Raw genomic sequence first — 21,615 nt, forward strand, 5'->3', positions numbered from 1 at the left:
GAACAGCAGTCTCCCACACCAAAGTCCGGTGTTTGTGTGAGGCGTCCACATCCCCGACCCGACCCGGCCGGCTCCGCTCTCCTCCCAGTCCCCACACGGACACTCTCACTACACAATGACATCATCCGATAGCCTACTCTCCTATGGTCAGGATTACTACAACTAAAAGATGACACCTGTTACTTCTTCTATGCTTTTGATGATGACATCCGGCACGATCATTGCCTTAACATACAATTTATTATTTTTTCGCCCCCCTACACATGTATGTGTACTTCTACGCAGGTACAGTGCCTAAGAACCTTTCTGATCTCTGATCATAGCTGCGTCCGTTCAAACGAGCAAGGACACACCCACTGTTGGCTTAATGCAAGCCTGTGTAGTTGAATGTATGGGATGAGGCTATAACATAATAAAATGTGGAAAAAGTCAAACGCTTTGAGTACTTTCCGGATGCACTGTAAATCCAGTGAATGATACTCTACTTCTGACTGCCTAAGTGAACAAAGGCTATAAAAAGAATTTAAGTATTCGGGAGTTTTTCCATAGCGAATTTGCTTCAGATCAGCTGCCAATTTTCTTAATAAAGTGTCCGTTGGATTCATGAATATAAAACTAAATCTAAATGTGTGGGACTTTGAAAATCTTGCCAAGGGAAGTGTCATCCAACATGAAGTACTGTGCAGTCCAAAGATTTCCTCAGCATTTTGGGGCTTACAGGGAAGGAATGTAGTGGCTAATTCAAATGTTGCGTCTGTTTCAAGCAGTGCAGTTCTGCCTTAAGGAATGACTTTAATTTGATCCTTGACCTCATCTTCTATGATCACTATTTTGTTTGTTTTCTGGGAAATATAGTAGATAGAAGGAGAAGGCATCATGGTTTGGGACTGCTTTGCTACTTCATGGCCTGGATGCATTTTGATCATAGACGTGAAGATAATCTCTCACATTTCCAAAGTCATTTCAAAGGAGTCTGTACACCAACTAAAATTCTCACATAGACCAAAAGTGAATGACCCAAGAGACCGAACAAAGTAAATCAAGAGAAGAAAATAAACCTTCTGAAATGGACCACCCAGAGTCTTGACCTAAAACTGATTGAGATATTGAGGCAATTGGCAATTCAGACATTCAAAGAACATTGCTGACCCGAAAGAGTTTTGTAAAGAGGAATGATACAAAATTCTGCCTGAACATTGTACAGCTCTGATCTACAACTGCAAGCAATGTTTGGTTGACGTTACTGCTGCCAAAGGAGGCTTAACCAGTTATTAAAGCCAAATGTTCACATACTTTTTCCATCCCACATTGTGACATTTACATGTTGTGAAGTAAAAACATCAAATGTATAAGTGTGTGTGTGTGTGTGTGTGTGTGTGTGTGTGTGTGTGTGTGTGTGTGTGTGTGTGTGTGTGTGTGTGTGTGTGTGTGTGTGTGTGTGCGTGGTGTTCCTTTAAGAAGTCTCTCATTGTTGGGACTGGGATGAAAATCAGATCACATTTTATGAGCAATTTATACAGCTATCTAGGGTTCACATACTTTTTCTTACAAAAGCTCATATCATGTATATTTTCATCAGATCATATAAAAGGTGATTGCACTTTTTCTGCTCGGAAGCCCCTATTTGCCTAATAGGAAAACATTGCTGAAGGCGTGGAATTATGTAAATAACAAATATAAAAGCACTCCAGAAAGAAGCTTACGTAAACGTGTCGTTTGCTTAACCAGTGTGTTACTCATGCTCCCCTCATGTGAAGACTGAAAACACACTCGATACTAACGAAGGCACCGACATGGTGTCACACGAATGATCACTCTCAGATGAACGAATCCTTTGAAGCAACAGAGATGGCGTGTTCTGTACATGCTGTACTTTTCAAAACCACTCAACAACCTTGAGCCATCTTATCTCAGCTCACATGACAGCACTGTACCATTTGCTTGGTCCATTCAAATAGAGCAAAAAAAAAAAAGGGGATTTTGGTGTAATACATAAAAAAATAAAAGGGTTCAACAGCCGTAAATTGAATATTGACATGTTTCTACAACAAGGAAAACTAAATGGTTTTGCGATTGGCTGGGGATTGGTTGGGGTACCCCACCTCTCGCCCATTGTCAGCTGGATGAGAGGCGGATGGCAGCTTTAATGAAGACGTTTGACTGAGCAACCTTTGAAACAAGAGATACACAACATTTTGAAGCAAAATGGAAAATATATCAAATGAATATGGATTTTCTACATTTATTTTGAGGAATTTCAGTATTGCATCAGTCACAAAGGCTCCGGATACACTCTTGTCTGTTCACATATATATATTATGGTTGAGCATCTTTGTTTAGAATTTCTTTGACTGGCAGTTTAATGGCTCCTCCTAGTGTGCTGCATCATGGCTTGGTGCAGTCTCTTAAACCAAATATTATCGAGGTTTGGGAAGGGCGATTCTATATGACAATAGAGTCTGGTAAGTTTTCAACTGGCTGCCGTTTCACACGCATCTGGTCTCGAATAAATACTGCAAGTATTCATGAAAGCCGATTCTCACGATATAAAAGTACAACAGTGGAATGGCACCAAGTTGGTCTTCTTTGAGCAGAACCCAAGTACCTTTGTTGTGTAATTTTTCCTAATCTAGCCACACTATCACATGCTGAATTCATGACAAACGTAGTCTCCTCGAGGGGGAGCAATGACTGCGGCCTTCTTTGTAAGGGCTATTTTAAAACAGCGGGAGGTTAGTTTCACCCCAGTTACACGTCATAAGTGAATATTCTCGGAAGGAGGAGACCTTCTGTCTCTCTGGGAAAGGCTCCAAGATGAATTGTACAATTGTGCCTTGATATGAGAGTTTTATTTGTTCAGTCACTAAGGATCAGAACTCAAACCATCTTTACAATTGAAAGGAATGGAGGCGCCTTTAATCCGTTCCAGTCTTGTACCACCAATCTGTCCTTGCAAATCAAAACTATAAAAAAATAAAATAAAAATCAGCTAAATGACAGCAAGTGACAGCTCATATTTCGAAGCCGGGTCACTCGCATCTTAAGGCACCACTGTATAGTTTATATATATCAAACTATATTGCAAACGTTTTCAGTGACAAAATCATCAGTCAGTGGACGTCATGCACCATAACTAAAGCCAACTCATTTCCTCCGACTCATTCAGCTCATGTGCGACAGATGATAAATGACACGGCCACTCGCCGGCCTGTGGACAGGAAGGGAGGATGGGGTCAAACTCTAGTTGACCATAATGTTTAAAATAAAACACAATGAGCCGCTAAAGTCGTACCTCAAGTAATAGTTGGGCATGATGGAAATGGTTCAGTGGAGAGGCACAGATTTCACATTTCAGGCTGGATTTAGACTACGTGGTTCAAGTGACCCAATTTTCCATCCCATGTGGCTCACTTTGCATATGCGTCATGAGAGTGTAAGAGTGTGAGAGGAAGAAGGGGGTGAAAAAAAAGGAGGAAAAAAAGAAAAAAAAAATCAAGGGATGGCCTGCCACACTGCCACAATGTACAGTCAGCAAAGACATACAGGATATAGTACCATCCAAATGCACAGATCAATCAGATATTGGAACTGAAATACAATGTGGCCTTAAGGCCTGCAGTGTAAAACCTGCCCAATATGTAATTACTGTACAGAAGGCTCAGCAAACTTGAGCATTGACCTGACTGATGGCAGGAAAGTTTTTTCTGGCTCGGCCTGGAGTTGGGGGTGGGCATTACGCTGTTTGGACTCACTTTGAAGTGTTTTTTTTTAAATACTTAAACATATTAAGGCACTCTTTTAAAGAGTTTCTTAACGCTTGTTCTCTCTTCAAGTCAAAAAAAAAATCCTGCAATATTTCACTTTTATTAAAAGGGAAGACAATTTAAAATGTTGGTATTTTAACAAGAAACGGAGTTGACACACGAGTTCATTCCACGAGCCACGTGAAATGATGTGGCGGGCCGGATCCAGCCCCCGGGCCTTGGGTTTGACACCGGTGCGTGACACTAATTATAAACTTTCAAACCGCTTCTTTAATTTAAACGGACCAGTAACACAAACAAATCATAGAACATAATAGATTAAACATTATTTATTTGAACATGGAACTGCTTCACCAAGCCATGTAATTTCATCAAACTAAAGTCGATTAGCTTAATGCTAACATAATGTGAAAGGCCATAGACAATTTACAAAGTGCACCAAGTTGATAAATGTCATTCACACATTTACTACGCAGGCATGGAACTGCCGATGAGGAATATTTTTATTTTTTTTACTTGGCTACGTTATTTGAATGTACTGATGAAGTCATTCAACCGTGTAGGTAAAATAGAGGCTAAATGCTAAAAACATGAAATGTTTCCCATTATTGACTTCTGCAACATTTTTTCCTGGCCACGCTTCATCGTTGATTGGTTTCCAGTCAGCCACTGCTGTCCTTTGGAATAAAATTACTCTGATGATTCTTAACATAGACTACATATACGCATGCATGTATAACACAACAGTGAGCAAAAGAATAGTTGGAAAATTTCTAAAAAAAAACTAATTGTCCCATCTTTTAATGGATGTACTTTAAGGTCATAAAATGCTTTCCTTACAAATGTTGATTGATAGAACTAATTGTGTTTTAATCTGCAAATTGGAAACAGTACTTTCTGCTCTTCGGCCATCTTTTTTTCGTATCTGTACTTCTAAGCAAGCACTTTTGCCACCTCAGGAAAAGAGGGCAACCCGACGGAAAAAGTCAAGGCCGGACAAATGGCTCCGTGTTTGGTCGAGGCTTGTGACTGTCTATTTGGCTGGAAGAAATGCCCACTATCACAAGACCTTGTACTTGAGCCTTATCATCCTCAGAGCAGCCCAGATGGCACCATACCCTTGACAAAGACTCACGTCACGCTCCCAAAGCTCTATTGAATGTTTCTCACACTGCAGACGCCTGCACGCTGTCTCCCCATGGCCTGAGCTCCAAACACACAGCACGCATTTGTTTGACTGTGTTTTTGCAAGAGGCTCAACTTCACTGTGGCTACGAGCAGCTGTGTGTGTGGTTGGAGAGGATAATTATCATCCTTACAGGGATGAATGTGTGTGCAATCTTCACAACCACAAATGACACAAGCCAGAGAACACATATGCACCATGGGATGAGAAAAAACAACATTGAAAATGTTGCACTAAGACAACTGATTATTTCACAGTTTACAATATTTCCTGAATTGGGTTTTTATGGTCAGGAAGCCCCCGTTTCCACGGGAGAAGTACTGTACTCTGCCAAAATCCTAGGCAACCATTACAACTGTGAGTTATTTTAGCATTGCCAAAATTACCTCCCTCATACCGTCACTTGAATACACCCAGACATCATGACAAAACAAAAAAAAATAATACTCTGGATGCTTACGTATTTAGTGAAACCTATTCCTCCATCCACTAATGTTACAATGGTGCAGCAATGGCAAATTGGCTTGCAGTGATGGGAACTACAAATACTTGTAGTACTACATTGTGTATTTGTCAGGTATGTGCACTACTGTGGAGTGTTTCGTTCTTGGACAATTCTATCTTTACTCCCGACATTTGAAAACAGATGGATGCACTTATCACTATTATTTATGATGCTGTCCTTTTTCAACACGTTCTATGTAAATGCTATATTGAATCGGGTTAGTGACATTTAATGTTCAGGAATTAGTCAATTCCATCTGTTTAATTGGTTTTATCAATTCTGTTGTTTCAAATTTAACATCCCAAGCCGGATGGAAAAAAAATCCAATGGTTGGAGGTACAAGTGAAACTACTCTTTTCTGGAGATCTAAACTGTTGAGGCCAAACCGTTCAAAGGATAAATGATGTTGGCAAATTTGAACGAAGCAAAAGGGTTAAAGGCTAAAAAATAAATAAATAAATAAATCTAAAAACAGGAGGAATACTGATTTTAGAAATAAGTCCAACTAAAAGATTAAAAAGGTTTTCAATTATTTTCCCCTACAGTAAAGAGTTGATCAATCAACTAATTGTTTCAGCTCTACTTACAACTGTCATCTACTGGGATTTAGAGCTGCTAAAAAAAAAAGAGAACAAAAAAAGAAAACAGAGAGCAAAAGAGAAAGCAAAATCTACTTGGGTATGAATATTTTGCGTTAGTGTTTAAAAGGGGCTTTAAAAGGGTGGCATGGACACAATTTCCTAAACAATCAATAGCTATCATTGATTTCTTTGAGCGGTAGAAAAAAAAAAAAATAATCAAAGGAATCTGCACCACATGACCTAAATCTGATGCTTAGCAATAATGCAACACAGAAAGTGCACTTTTCTCCACGCTAAGCGTCAATTGAACTCTGCCAGTGGTAGCGATGATCCAGCGAGGACGCTAAAGATGACAACTTATAGATTCAGGATTAACCATTTCCAGCTGAACGAGATTTGTGTACCATTAGTCTAACTCAATCAGGGGACTAATTCAATCAAAGGCACAGTGGGCGTCCTGACGTGGGGGCATCTGTCACGCTGCCTTCTCGCTGCATTCTGCGCAGACATTTAGCCACAAAATTCAGGTCGACACCAGCCCTCAAATAGCCGGCGGTCTGACCAACAAAATGTACATACAGAAAACATATGCACGCACAGGCACAGGCACAGGCACAGGCACAGGCACAGGCACAGGCACACACTATCATCAAGCTCTTTTAGTTCCTAAATTAGATGTACAGTACGTGGGTCATTACAGACAAGGACAATTTCTATCCCCCAACCTCATGAAAATTGAAATAATCCTTGCACTTGTTGCGTGAATAATAGTTAAAAATTAAGCGGAGCTGTGGTCAAAATGTTTTTTAAATATTATATAAAATACCAAACAGATCATGAGCACCTGAAATAGCTTTTTTTCCCTTATGGTGTCAATTTGACAGTTTTTAATCATCTTTTTTTATAACTATCTTCAAGTCTCGTTTTTGAATTGTTAAAAGATTGTCTTAGCCCAGACAAGTTTCTAAAAGTAATAATTGTTCTGTGAAATTATGTCACGCAACATAAACGCATGAGGAACATGACTCAGCAGAAATGACATCAAGCTCATTGCGCTGACCAAGACCTTTCTTATCATTTTCATATTTTTCAGCCATAATGGAGTATGTCGCTCAAAGAAATGCAACACTGTTGCTCATATCATCAGGATTAAGGTTCTTGACCAGTTGGCATGGCAAAGCTAGCATGTACTCTAAAAATAAAAATAACATTAGCATTGATTTGCAACCCTGTTACTTACAATCCTGTTACTGTAATTAGAGGAAGAGTAAAATGAAATTAGCATTCAAATAGCAATATGCTTTTTAAATCATATTTTATTCAGGCACCTGAGTATATGTAACAGGGTTGCGCCAAACACTGCAAATATTTTCATATAAAAACAAATGTCGGAAAATGTTAAGCGTTGATGTTCGATCTGGACCTATTGGCCTGTTCTTAAAACGACCAGAAAACCAGTTTATAAAATGCAAATTGCCTTTCAATTCTACACGTAGACATGACAGCACGAGTGCTTGACCTTCAATGGAATCGAAGACAACTTAAATTTCTCGTACTAATATTGACTTAACAACTCGACATTGATTGGCTTCTTGATTTGTGCCATAAATCAAAGCCATCAGTCTTTCTCATCTCAGCCTACTGCGCAGCAAACACACCAACGTGCATGTGTGAGCTCTTACACAACATGCAAATGAGAATGAAATTGATCATCCCCCTGATGGGAAGCACATCTCTTTTTGAAGCATCCAAGCAGCACATCTCATTACGCCACTCGGACTGCAATTATTCATGGTCCAAAAGACAAATGGAACTGTTAGATTTTGTGATGATGCAACATAGTGTACACTTTGCAGTATGCTCGTGTCAATCCTCCTACGTTTGACTTTTTTTTTTCCATGAAAAGAAAAAGTATATTTTTGTGTGATGACCTTATATAAGAAGTCATAGAGGCCTCCATAAGTAGTGGCAAGAAAGCCTCCTAATGAGAAGCAGTAGAAAGGTGAAGCAGAGGCCAAATATGTCGAGTGAAAACTTTGACACAGATTTCAGCTCTGGTTCGTCGTCACTCAATCGGACGTTTTTGTGTGGCCTCAAAATCTAGTCAAGCGTATATCAGGGGTTGTGTTCATTTTCATAGTGCACATAACATTACAGTCGCTTACTATTAAGGTACTTTTTCGGAATAAATGACATATCCACCTTCATAAACATTTCCAACAAGGGGGCATAAAAATATGAAATGGAAGCATAGCATCATTTAAGTGCAGCATGAATGAAGTGAGACTCGATTCTAGTTTCTCTCGGAGTTCAACACTGCAAAGTCCTTTGGTGCATGTGACAAACAAACATTTTGTGTGTGTGTGTGTTTGTGCGTGCGTGCGTTCCCTCACCTTACAGCTCTGGGGTTTGAGGGGTAGTCCCGAGACAGGATTTCCTTGATGCTGAGTGGTGTTTGTCTGCTGGGGCGAGTGGGAATCCTCGGACTCTTTTCCACTGTGGTAGACCACCCTATCAGAGATATGAATACTTGAAGCACAGCCCATGCTTCAACTCACTTCAGCCTTTTTTTTTTTTCCTGTCCTTTTTTTGTGCAAGTTCTTCGTTAGCTCGAGGGCCACCAGTGTCATACGCTCACTTGTCGTTCTTAATGACACAAAATGGCCATTTTCTCAGCTTAAATATATAAATAGATATATGTCATCTGGGCCACAACAAATCCAGTTCTGTAATTGCTCTGAAAAGCCGCATGAATAATAATTTTCCAACCTCCCCACCCCCCCACCACCTCCAAATACCCCTCCAGGAGACCAGGAAGCTGATTTCCTCTCTTTTGTTTTTTTTTTCACATGAATTTAATTGGAGATCTTTAATCAAAGTAGCCGTCCTTCTTTGGCGGGTGGGAAAAAAGTTGGGTTATAGTTCAGCCGGACTGCTCGGATCCCACAAGGCTCCTCTTGACACTCGTACCACATCACCATTTTTCATGTTGCTTTTTTTGTGCTCTTCAGTCATCAAGTAGGCCTGAACACAATCACACACACGTACACGCATGCACGCACACACACACTCACGCACACACACACACATTCACATACACTCAGTGCAGCCTCATGCAACAGTTTTATCCATTTCTGCTGTGCAATCTTGCATTGGTAGTGGTCCTGATCCACACTGGTGCCATCCAAGAATATAAAGACAAGACAGAAGGTGTGTGGGTTTCTTTTTGGAACAATCTGTTGGCCCACTTCAGCTGAAGACGGTCAAGGTACACGTTGTCACTGTGCTTGGCTCCAACCTCGAACCGACCAGCATCATCCTCATCATCATCAACAGGCTGCAATATTATTCACACTGCATGGCATTCTTGTAGACACTCGTGTCGAAGCATTCCCAGTGGAACAGAACGCAACTCCCCATGTATCAGCTCCAGAATTGGCCAGTGGAGGACGCGGAGGAGCCAACCGGCGTTCAGGCATCCGCTACCCGCTTCAGGATGAGCCCAACCCGGGAGCAGTGTCTCCGGACTCCTCCTCGATGTTTCCTCATTCCGGTGGTGGCGGCGTTGGGAGGAAAAATAATAATAAAAAAAAAAAAATCGGAGGATGTATGTAGAGGCTGTCAAATTGTAAAAATGACGAACATACCGCCCTCTGGAGCGTGCCCAAAAAAGGCAGTGTTTGAAGACAAGTTTTCGGTGCAGGATGATTCAAAGGTATCGAGGGCGCAGGGACGAGCGAGAATGAAGCTGCAAAGGCTAGCTCGTTTTTTTTTTTTTTTTAGGCTTGTCTTTTCTCTGCCTTGCCTGGCGTTTGCCCTTCCATTTCTTCGCGGCACATCCAATAAAAGCACCCGCAAGGATTGACCTACAGCCTTTACTGACGTTAATGCAAATGAGGTGCGCGCAGCTAATGGGCGCCGCGCTCCCGCAGCCAGTGGGTGGTCCTCTGCGCGGCGTGGGAACTTTGAATACACTAACTGCGCTCGATGCACTTTTTCCTCTTGGCCAAATGCCTAAATGCGGGAGAAAAACGTCTTTCTTCCTCCACGCAGTGCATTCTGAGCATCTACTTTTGTCCTCATTACACAATTCAGCACATTAGTAGAAAACATTAGAATATACCAGTGCCAATTAGGGCCCACTAGTAGAATGGATATAAAAGAAATGGTCTTGCAAAACTGATTTGTATTATTTTCCTACTTCTGCCCTTATCAATCAATAGTAATACATAACACGACAAAGCAAAAATATTCCATTCAAGAGGTCATGATTATGAAATGGATTGATATGTACAGATCACGACAGATGTTTTATTGATCAAACTTGGCTGGAGTAAGAATCATCATGTGTCCGGTATTGCATCACATAGATTGTGAAAAGGTAACTCGTACTCTTTATAATAATAATAATAATAATAAATTATATTTATAACGCACTTTATATTCGGAGGAATCTCAAAGTGCTACATGGCAAGTAAAAACAAGAATAAAAAGCAAGGACAAGTATAAAACAACTGGACGACAACCAGGATATAAAAACAGGAATCACAGAAAGGCCAAATTAAAGAAGTGAGTTTTAAGTCCGGTTTTGAAAGAGTCAGTGGATTGGGGTGCTCTTAGGTGGTCGGGGAGGGAGTTCCACAGTGTGGGGGCTGCATGGCAGAAGGCCCGGTCGCCCATGGTACGCAGTTTGGCGTTGGGGATATGGAGAAGGTGAGAATTGGATGAGCGGAGGTTTCGGGTGGCAGATTTGGGGGCAAGGAGTTCTTTGAGGTATGGGGGAGCATGTCCGAGGATGCACTGGTGAGTGAGGAGGGCGATCTTATAATTTATTCGGAATTTGATGGGGAGCCAGTGCAGAGAACGGAGGATGGGTGTGATGTGGTCGCTTTTCCGCACCCTCATCAGGATCCTAGCAGCGCAGTTTTGAATGTACTGGAGCCTCTGGAGGCTCTTGCTAGGGATCCCGATGAGGAGTGCGTTACAGTAGTCTAGCCTGGAGGAGACAAAGGCGTGGACAAGTTTCTCAGCATCTTTATTTATTTTAAACAAACGATGCTACGGATGTGTTGGTGTAGTAACTTTAGACAAAGTACAAAAATGAAAAGTGGAAAAAAGGACAACAAAGAGAAAGTATAAAAATCAGACGAGTGACGCACAACTAAAAGGATGGTAGAAGAGCAATTAACAAAGTGCAAACAAACAGCAACTAAAAGTGAGGAAGACCAGGAAAACAACATCATTCAAAGTTCTGTCTCCAAAGTTCTGAGAAAACCTTTGCACGGTTGGTTTACCGCTCAAGTCATCTATCTAATTGTTAAGAGGCGTAACTTAACCAGTGAGACAGAACGCAGCACAGAAAACAGGAGTAATCTGGGATCTTTCTGGTGTGGCTACAGTTTAATACTGGCAGCTAATTATAATTCATTTTCCGTGTGTGTGTGTGTGGCTGCGTGTGTGAGAAACGCACTCTGGACTTGGCAAATATAGACATTGTGACCTTTTTTTTTTTCTCATATTCTTGTTCAAACAAGGATTTCACTATGTCAAGGGGTCTGCTTTTCAAAATGTCTAGACACAACACAGAAAATCTCAACTTTGAACACTGCAGCTATTCTTTTGTATCATGTATTGTCTGTACGCAATGTCCTTGTTTTATCTTTGTTTTTGTTTTACATGCAGTTCCTGGTCATGACCAATCTGTTGTTCAGCTTACAATAGGCACCTTTAACCCTTTGGTGTCCAGGCAGTAAGTAAAGCTTCTTCATCCTGTGTTCCATTGCAATATATGATTTTATTTGTACAATATACATTTATGTTAAAAAAGCAGTCATGTTAGTTGTGATGCTTATAAATTGCTTGATTATGTGTCTCATATATTTTTTTTTTGAACAAGTGAGCAAATCACGCTGTGCTGGAACATGTCACAATTTCATCAGCTGACTGCAGTACAGAGGCCTAATATAGATTCTATACAAGCTGCAGGCTAGTGAGCATATGACCACATTATTTCTTTAAAGGACATTATGTTATAAGAAAAATACTTATTCATACACAAATATTGTATGCATAAAATACTAGTAGTGTGATGTTGTTCATTACAGTTTAGCCTCGCATACAGTAGTGTCCGACTAATTGATGGTCAAGTCTGTAATCAGTGGAGCCAAAATGGCAGAAGAATCAAGTTCCCCTCTATAGCTGTGAACAACAGAGGATTTTGTCACTTCTTCACCAATTTTCATGACCCACCACCCTCCCAATCCCAAAGTGAGACCATGCAGCGGGATTAGGATGCCCGGGCCTTATCACAGGCCACGGCTGCAACCTGATCGCATTCACCCCGTCGGCGGCTGATCCAGGCCACATTGTGACGAAGAACTGGAGGTGCTCAAATAGGCCGCGTTCTTGAGCACAATGTCAAAGAGCTCGAAGAACTAGTGTCTGACAGTACAGGACAACCGTGTTTTGATTGCTTATTGGTCTTGGGGGCACATATGATTGTGCCATGTGGTGGGGAAGTAACAAAGTACAAATACTTTAAATACTTATCATTTTTTTAAATACAAATACTTTTACAACTATACTAGATTTTTCACCTATCATTACTTGAGAACAGTGTTCCCCAGCAAATGGTAAGAATCTGCATGTAAATGACACAAACCTGAAAAAGGTTTAGAATTTCCCTTTAACGGCCACCAGATGGCGATACACTACTTTTGGTTCAGTAAAACTCCTCAACTCACTTCAGCATAGTCCTTTGACACTAAGATGCTGCAAGATGATGGGAAAGCAATTGAGAATTAAGTCAATGGCTAGCTATCTTCAAAACACCTGTAAATTGACTTTGATCTTCTTTTGGAATTTTGTAAAATATTTTTACTACTTAGTGTGTATATTATTATTATTATTATTATTATTATTATTATTGTTGTTGTTGTTGTTGTTGTTGTTGTTACACAAGTATGAGTGCCTCCGCCTGAATTCTGTTTTTCAGGTATCCTCTATGGCAGGGGTGTGTTTGCGATGATATAAGAGTGCATTAATGGCCCCATGAGGGAAACCATAACTACGATATGGCCCGCAACAAAAATGAGTTTGACAATTCTGCTCTCCAGTTTATTCAAAGCGCCTCTCCCTCCATCTTTCTTGAACTGTAGTGAATACATTTTACCAATAGATGTCAGCAGCATACAACACTATGCAATATCATCAATTTATAGCTGTGTCTGCACTATTTACCTTTTGCTGTATAATGTAATGCAAGCATCATATCATTGGGTTTGTCTTCTACTAACTAACTAACTAACTCAACAGGAGAGTGTGAAAATGCTTACCTAAACCCGCCACGTTTCTACCTACAACCTTGTTGACCTTTCACGACTAACCCTGGACTAGCCAAGTCCAGCCCTAGGGAGCTGCTATCCTGCTTGTTTTAAAAGTATCCTTCCACATCACAATTTAAGTAATCAAGGTCATCAGTAAGACGCAATGAAGAACAATCCAAAGTAAGTCAGCTCACCTGCAACGCCCACCAGAAATGGATGGTAAATGTACCATATTTGTCAGATAAGACATTTGCAAAATTGATACATGTTTTTAATTCTATTTATTAATGTTGCACAATACAAAACAGCACTTGCTTTCCTTATTGCTGGACTCCACTCGCAACAGACTTTAGGAGGCAAACATTTTTGACTGTATCCTTCTGAAAATGCAATTCAAGCATTACAGACACGTTTCTTTCTTCATTCTTAAGGCATTTCTGCTGTGCAAACAAAAAATTCTGTGAGAATGACTTGCAGCATATAACTGGCCCAGTTTTGCAACAAGAACAGCAGAGGCAAAAGGTAAAGGCTACAATATATGATACGGACTGTAAATATATATATACATATACATATATATATATATATATATATATATATATATATATATATATATATATATATATATATATATATATATATATATATATATATATATATATATATATATATATATATATATATATATAAAACATGAATTGGTGGGAAATCCAAATAAAGAGAAAAATGACAAATCTAAATAGAACTTTGTCCAATCAATTGAAATCTTTACAAAATTATCTCCCAGTGAAAAGAAATCCATCATGTTTAATAACCCACATAACAACTTGAATACATTTATTTAAATATAAAAATAGTTTAGAAAACCACAGAAGTGTTGTTTCTGAGTGTTCAAAAGGAAGTAGTTCCCTTTTCCCTGTGCCCTAGTTTGGCGACATTCTCATACCAAACTCTACCTTGTCCTCATGTTGACTTGAAGATGTCGAAGCCAGAAACAATAGCCAGGCCAGAAATGCAGTTAATATTGAGATATACGTATGTTGAAGGAAAGTGATGGTGCTATACATAATCAATTTATTAGATACACTTGAACAGTGCAATGCAACCACTCTGCCATGATTTCTTGGCCACAATGCATTCTATCAACTTCACAGAAAACAACATTAGGGAAATGTTGTTGTTGTTTTTTTTGCTAGCATCATTGTTTTTTTACGATGGACCGATAAAATCTTGGGCTTGCTTTGTAATTCATAGCGGTGATGTTTCCGAAAAAAAATTCCACCTTTTACTGAACCTAACCCTTAATTCATAAATATTACAAAATATATTACAATATTAAATATAACGAGATTATTTTTTATTTTCCTTATTATTACTATAAAAACCTGATGTGCTAGACAAAAAAAAATCTAGAAAAGTTTACTTGGATCTTCGATTTAAAAATCTTTGTATAATGTTGAATTCATAGCAGGGTTGTTGCATACAATCACAAAGTGTAGCTAATAAAGTGGCAGGTGAGTGTACAGTGAACCCCGCTAGTCACGAGCAATTGATGCCACCCATACAGGTTTGTAATTGCCAATATATGCCACAAGATAGTGGCAAGGCACTTTTTTTTCTGTTAGACGAGGCTGTAGTGACTATATGAACCTCCTCTCCTTAATTCAACAACGTTCAATGGCCCCAAGATGGCCAATGTAATTTATATTAAACATGGCTTTGGTGACTTTTGTTTTAACAAATGATACACACACACACATGAATAAAATTCAACAATTTGTGAATGCCTAATCATGAATAAGTCGGGGTTCACTGTACATCAAAACAAAGCTGTTTGCAAGGGGACTGTAATGCACAGCAATGTCAAATCAAAACAATACATTCATATTCACCCAGGACATGAAGACCCAATCAAGAGCAAGATTTTGGTGCCAACTGTTACGACTAGTTAATGTATTTGTGTATTTGTCAATACACTTATAAAAATCACAATGTTCACTATTTTGACACTCACACTCAAGTTGGAACAGTTGACTTGCAAAGTAAAATCTGTACAGCCGTCCTGTTAATATTCATGTTAATCTTAATAGAGACACTAGGTAATAAATCCATAAGCAGCAATTGAGTTAAAATTCCAAATTGAGCCTCTAATCATTTAAAGCTCAATAGAAACTGCCCATTTCTGGCAAGGCTAGTAGTGAAAGTAGGACTGCAGTGTACCACGACGGCGGACGTCAGTAGTCCAGCAATGGAAGCCGCCACCCAGCGAGTTGGCATGGCGAATGTTCACCTTTATGGTCTTTATACCTACATCACACCAAAAACAAAATAAAAAAAGATTTGACAGATGACTCTACTCGTCGGTAATTGGCATGAGCAATACATTTGTTCAACTCACCGAGGTTCTCGAACATTTTCTGAATGGTGAATTCATTGGACTCAACCATGACGCGCTTCTCATCCAGCATCAGAACATTCATGGACAACCACTTAGAGGACATCCATAGAGGGTGATCTACACAAACATGCAAATCAGGTATTAATGCAATGTATTGATGAATTTTAAATGGTTTTCTTTTATTGTGTGTTTCAATATGTGTCTCGATCAGAATTACTCAGTCATAAAAATAAAAATCGAACAGAATGATAAAGCTTTGATTTGATATTGTATTTTTAGCATGCTCACCATAACGGTTTGCTAACAAAAAGTGTTTAAATGGTGAAATTATACAAAATAGAAGTGGTTTAACTGCAAAAAACAACAACAACGACAAAAAAACAGCCTGTCACTGTCCAGCATGTTAGCAAGCACATCTTTTGCTGTACTGTATGCATGCACATTGACTGCTTGCAGTTAATCGATTTAAAACAATAAACATGTACACTAGGAATAACAAAAACGATCATCTCATTTTTCACCTCGAGGTGATATTTACTTTCTAAAACAAGGTGCATTCAATTGCAATCTGTACTCACCATCGGGAATCAGAGGTGTTGGAGGTTTTACAACACTCCAGCCTGCCTTCTTGAACATATCAATCTAAAATAAACCATAAAATGAAACATTATAACCTTCCAATAAGATGCCAAGTTTGCTCCAGCAGGTTTTCCTGCATTACATAGACAGGAAATTTCAGTCTAACCTGACGACATGGCCGATCAGGGTTTGACAGCACAAGTCCTGGTCCGATGATGTTGAAAGTAGCATCAATGTGCATGGGGTTCGGGTCTTTGAATGAGATGATGTGGATATTGTAGTCTGGGGCCAGGTGACGGCGCATCCACTCAATTCCCATGTAGTTTGTAACCTACAGGATATACACACGCACTCAACTGAGTGGCTTGATGCGATACGGTTGCTCATTATGAAGTCAAAGGAAATAATCGACTAGACTTGTGGTCGTAATGCGTGTATGAAATAACTACAAAAATAATCTTTTGAAATTTACCATGTACATTGGTTTATTTCTATCGCATTGTGTAACTCTAAGTAAGGCCAGCATATTAAATATAGTGTTTTCTAAAGAAACAACAAAATGACATCTTTATTATTATAATTGTTTATTTATTTATGTATTTTTATGATTCTGTTGCTGGTGTTGTGCGTACGTGTGTGTGCGTGTATGCACTTGGATGCAAATATTTACTATAAAAAAAACAACTATTCATTGATAACTTGTTTCAAAATTTTTGCTCTGGTATCATCCTGAGACTGGTTGAAGCCCCACCCTACAACAGATTTGCGCAATTGTTTTTTTCTTTCTACATCTATTAACTCTCAAACTGACGTTGATTTATGGTCCAAGGCTGACGTAATCTTTCAGTCTGCACGTAGCAAATGGTTATGGCTCACAGTAAAGTTCAAGCTGTAGAGGAATAAAGTTACTTGAGACGCGTCTTAGCTGTACCTGACTTCTCTGAACAAAAATGTCCTTGCCAGCACGAATGAAATCAGCAGCGTCAAAGCAGGGCTCGTGCTCCGTGGTCACAAATTTGCCCTGAGCGGCCAGCTTGTGTCTGTCCTCCACTGTGCGGATGGGATAATCCTAGAAGAAGTCGAAACAAATCCAGTGTTATTTAAATGTAAGAGAAGGAAACACGGTATGGGCCACGACCGTAAGGTGTCACCTGATCGTAGAGCTCATCAGACATAGTGGGCTTGGGAGCAGTGGTCCATTTAGCACCTTTTCTGAAGTACTCCTTGATCAAAGGCCGGTATGCTCGGTACTCGAAGAAGCGAGCCCTCCACGCCATCGGAGCCTCGATGATCTCGTTTCCCACTACCAGAAGGATATCCCGGGGCATGGCTGCATACATGCCTACGAAACATAGTAACATAGCATCCTTCACATTGTTGCTAATAGAACAAACAATCAATTTGCAAATTGATTGTCGTTGTTGGAAGAACTCATCTGAGAGTCTTGGACTTCTTTTTTTATTTTTTTCTTAAATCGAATCATGTGCAAACCAGTTATTTGAGGGCATTCATGTCATTGGATATTATACTAAACGGTTGTAGAATCATCGTGACAACTGTGCATTTCACAAGAGGTGCATGTTTTGGATATTTGGAACAAGGATCCGTCTCGATGTACATGAATAAATGTAAGACGTGATCTAATCTTAGCAGTGATGTGATAATGTGTCATTGTTTTATTTTAGAACTGAAATGCAACATGCTGCATTTGGTATGTGAAACGTGAGGTAGGATTGTCGAAGAACGTGCAGAGTGACTCCATGAAATAATTGTCTTTTGTGCTTTTAAACTGAATTTGATATGGATTTTCATCGACATTGCAATCGTTATCGGTAGGACATTTGTGGCGGCGTCTATTCATGTTACAACTCGGTTCCTATTTCGAATATTTCAGACAAATCAACTTTATAGAGCATTTAAAAAAAAAAAAAATCACGACTAACAAAATGTGCTTTACATAAATAAAAACATTCAACAATTGGAACAATAAACAATAAAATCAAACAGAAACCTGATGATTGGAAGTCTGGAGTTTTGTATTCCATGGACCAGTCAATCGGCTCTGGCCTCCTCACATTCACACCCTCGTGATGGAGAATATTGCACATTTCTTCAATTTCAGAAACAGCTTTTTTTAAATGGTCCTCGGGAAAAGGTTGGCCCCCATACTTCTGATAGAAGGACCAGTACTTCTCATATGTGTTTGCCTGGCAGGAAAGAAAACACATCAGTGGTATTTTGTCCAGTCCTGTGAGTATAATTCGATGTTATTTTAGGAAGAATAAAAGCGCCTCACTTTCACTTCCACAGTGAAGGGAGGCACACGGGCATTTTCGGCACGGCCCACAATGACCTCCTCAAGAGGGTCCCATTCATTGTAGCTGCTAACAGGACACTCCTGCTGTGCAGGATCAGTAACATGGTCGTCTTCAACCGTCGGCTGTGTTTGAGCAGCTGCGGCGCTGGAGGTGCTCTGGAAGGCCCTCTGCACCCAACCAGTCGCTGCACGGGTCAACTAGGGATAAAGAAGAAGGGGGGGGGGGGGGTTTAGTGGATTATGAGGTGGAAGTACCAAAAAAAACGACTCCAAATACCAACTCCAAAAGGGTTTCAAAACCAAAAGTATCACAATATTAAATCTAAATATTTACATTTTTACATGCAGGGAACTCTCAAACTCCAGTACTAAGCCCGAGGTAAATACTGTAGTTTAGATAACTGGTCACAATGTAACTTAGTAGGCTGCGATTGCTCATCCCAAGGTTTTTGTTGGCCAATAAGCAAATGATACAGGTCACTGGATACGTGCTGGGTCTTTATAAAAAGTGACTCCAAGAAAAATGGATCATGGTCACTGCTTCAGTTGGTGGTGGACTCAATCATTTTTAATAACGTTTACAAACAAACGCGAATTGTCCAAATTATGCTGTTGACTTATTTGGAGAGCGAGCGGGCATGTGTCAATAAACTCTTTAACAATGTCATATTGCTATTTTTTTTTCTATTTTTTTTTCGGTTGGCATCACTTATTTATCAAAGTTATGAACGTGTGCATGTGTGTGAAGGGAGCGGAATTTAAGCGAACTTGATAAATGATCAAATTCAACTTGTGGTACTAGTAGCACACAGATGTTAATCACTTTACAGTTTTGCCAAAGTTGCCCGAATAATGTACAGACTTACCAAGTATATACACGCCCTGAGTCATGCGGTGGTACTAATGTTTGTTGATATGCATTCTCATCCAGTGCATTTTCAGAACTGGCACTCATTTGGACTCATAGAACCATAGTTAGATACATAACTCTGGTTTTCCCGAATCATTCGAGAAATAAGCTATTTTACTGGTGAGGAGAAAGAGCAAAGTAGCACACGGAGCACAAGATAGAAAAATTCAAACGACTCTAAAACATTAAAGACAAATGTATTGTAACTAAAAGTTAAATACAACTGAATTTATGTATTCTGTACTGGATTAAAAAAAAAAAAAAAAGTTGTAGCATTATGGACAGTTTGAACATTTCATTCAGTGTTTCTGTAACACTGAAGGGAGCCAAATTTTTGAGAACTAAATTGAATAGAAAGGCTTTATGTTATAATCTGCTTTCCAAAGTCAAGGTTTTGACCCTTCGGACTGGCTATCAGAGCAAAAGACAGGTTGGTCCTATGCCAAAGTACACGTATCGGTAGGTGTTCCTTATCTACATTCAGATAGACGCAATCTTTAGGGCTCAGAAGCAGATCTGGTGTCAAAGAGTTGAGAGCGCATCTGTGCATTGCAGCTGTCCTGCCACTCAGGGACGGACGGGGCAGCCATAATACACACAAACCTTTAAATCCAGCTGAAAATCTAAAGTCATACCCATGCCTGCATTCAAATTCAAGTGGTCATTTTTTTTTTTTTTTAAAGTAAACAAAATACAAACCATGGCTCCGATCAGATGGGCAGCCTCGGCCCCTCTGCTCCCTCCTCTCAGGCACCTCACTCGCAGCATTATAGCCCAATGATGATTTAGTGTGACTTGAAACGCAGCTACCAGTCCTCCTTACTCCCTTTCTTTAGAATGAAGACGCCTCGGCTCTCGGCGGTCTTTATAGCATCGCAAATACGTGCCTGCAAAACCATTGGTCGGCTGCAGGTTGTGCGGCAACGTGACTTGAGGAAAGAAGCATTTCTGAAACACAATCCCTTACACCAGCAAATTCTTATCTACTGGCCTACTGGCGCTAAAGGTTTCCAAGGAGAGCGTCTGAAAATGTTGTAAGAATCATTACTTGGACGGGGATAAACAGTCTCTTTGAAACTGCGTGTTTTTCTAAAGAGTATCCAGTGAACGGAAACATGAATTGGTCGTTTTGTTATTTTAACAATTCCAGATTTTGGTCAGTTCATAGGTGTTTTGTAAATTATTGATCAAGTGTTAAAAATGGCTCGCTCTCTTTGATGAGCCATGGTAAATTATCTCAGAGGCAGAAGTGTTAGGCTCGATGCCAGCAATGTGCTCCACTCTACACTGTCAGAAAATGGCGCTAAATTTGTACCTTTAATGATCCAATGGCTTAAAAGGTCATAACACGAGGACTTTTGATGCTATTCGTTCATCCATCTATGGCATTCTGTATTGTTACTCAACACTTAGACAAGCTGACATAAAGCTGCCACACAGAGCTCGTATCTCTTAGTTTTTGCTTACAAGTCAAAGCTAAAACAAAAAAAAAAACTCATAAAAAATATGTATACATTTCTAAGTCAGGTCACTCATATTTCAAGATTGTATTGGACCTGCGCATACTTAAGTCGAGGCGCTGACGGATTCACCAATCGACAGACTATTTTTCAGTATTTTTTTTTTTTAGATGGTCAACCCACGTTTGATGGAAAAAGCTCACTGGCAATTTATCAACATTAATTTCAATATTTTTTAGGTTTGAAACAAAGTTTTGTTGTGCAATTATAATTTTTTATTATCAGTGGGCAGGCCCCCATGCGAATGTCAGGGTTGCATTGTTTATAATAAAGAAAGTATGAAATGCAGCGAAACTGACCTTTTGGATTCTTATTTTGCTCCATAGAAAGTACTTTGTGTGTATCGGTGCTTTTTTAAACGTTCTATTAATACAGACGAATTGAGTTGAGTAAATTTAAGAAAAGGAAGTTGAAGTATACACTGCAGCACATTAATAATGAATTCATCATAAATCAATTAATAAATGATTAAGTAATAATTTTTTAAAATCCCTAATAGTGTAAATGTACCAGAAAAAAACTTTAACCCA

At 39.5% G+C, this 21,615-nt stretch overlaps 2 protein-coding genes across 3 annotated transcripts in view; both read right to left on the reverse strand.

Annotated features, from left to right (window-relative positions):
• Positions 1–9,901, reverse strand: part of pde8a (phosphodiesterase 8A) — a 38,194-nt gene extending 28,293 nt beyond the window's left edge. Inside the window, exon 1 of one of the 2 annotated variants that reach the window (XM_085906754.1) lies at positions 8,430–9,901. In XM_085906754.1, the coding sequence (XP_085762880.1) occupies positions 8,430–8,582 (153 nt within the window). In that variant the 5' untranslated portion in view covers positions 8,583–9,901. The remainder of the gene's footprint in view (positions 1–8,429) is intronic. The other variant, XM_085906753.1, reaches the window with a different exon arrangement.
• Positions 9,902–14,148: 4,247 nt separating this feature from the next.
• Positions 14,149–20,395, reverse strand: gatm (glycine amidinotransferase (L-arginine:glycine amidinotransferase)). The gene is made up of 9 exons (XM_085907635.1): positions 20,265–20,395; positions 18,635–18,853; positions 18,350–18,545; positions 17,490–17,680; positions 17,270–17,407; positions 16,505–16,669; positions 16,338–16,401; positions 15,760–15,876; positions 14,149–15,668 (listed from the first exon to the last, which is right to left on the reverse strand). The coding sequence occupies exons 1-9, from the start codon at positions 20,331–20,333 to the stop codon at positions 15,553–15,555; spliced, it is 1,275 nt and encodes a 424-aa protein (XP_085763761.1). The 5' UTR covers positions 20,334–20,395; the 3' UTR covers positions 14,149–15,552.
• Positions 20,396–21,615: the final 1,220 nt, after the last annotated feature.

This window comes from Syngnathus leptorhynchus, chromosome 3 (assembly GCF_054491065.1).
Source record: "Syngnathus leptorhynchus isolate UIUO chromosome 3, UIUO_Slep, whole genome shotgun sequence".
NCBI classification, from domain to species: domain Eukaryota; kingdom Metazoa; phylum Chordata; class Actinopteri; order Syngnathiformes; family Syngnathidae; genus Syngnathus; species Syngnathus leptorhynchus.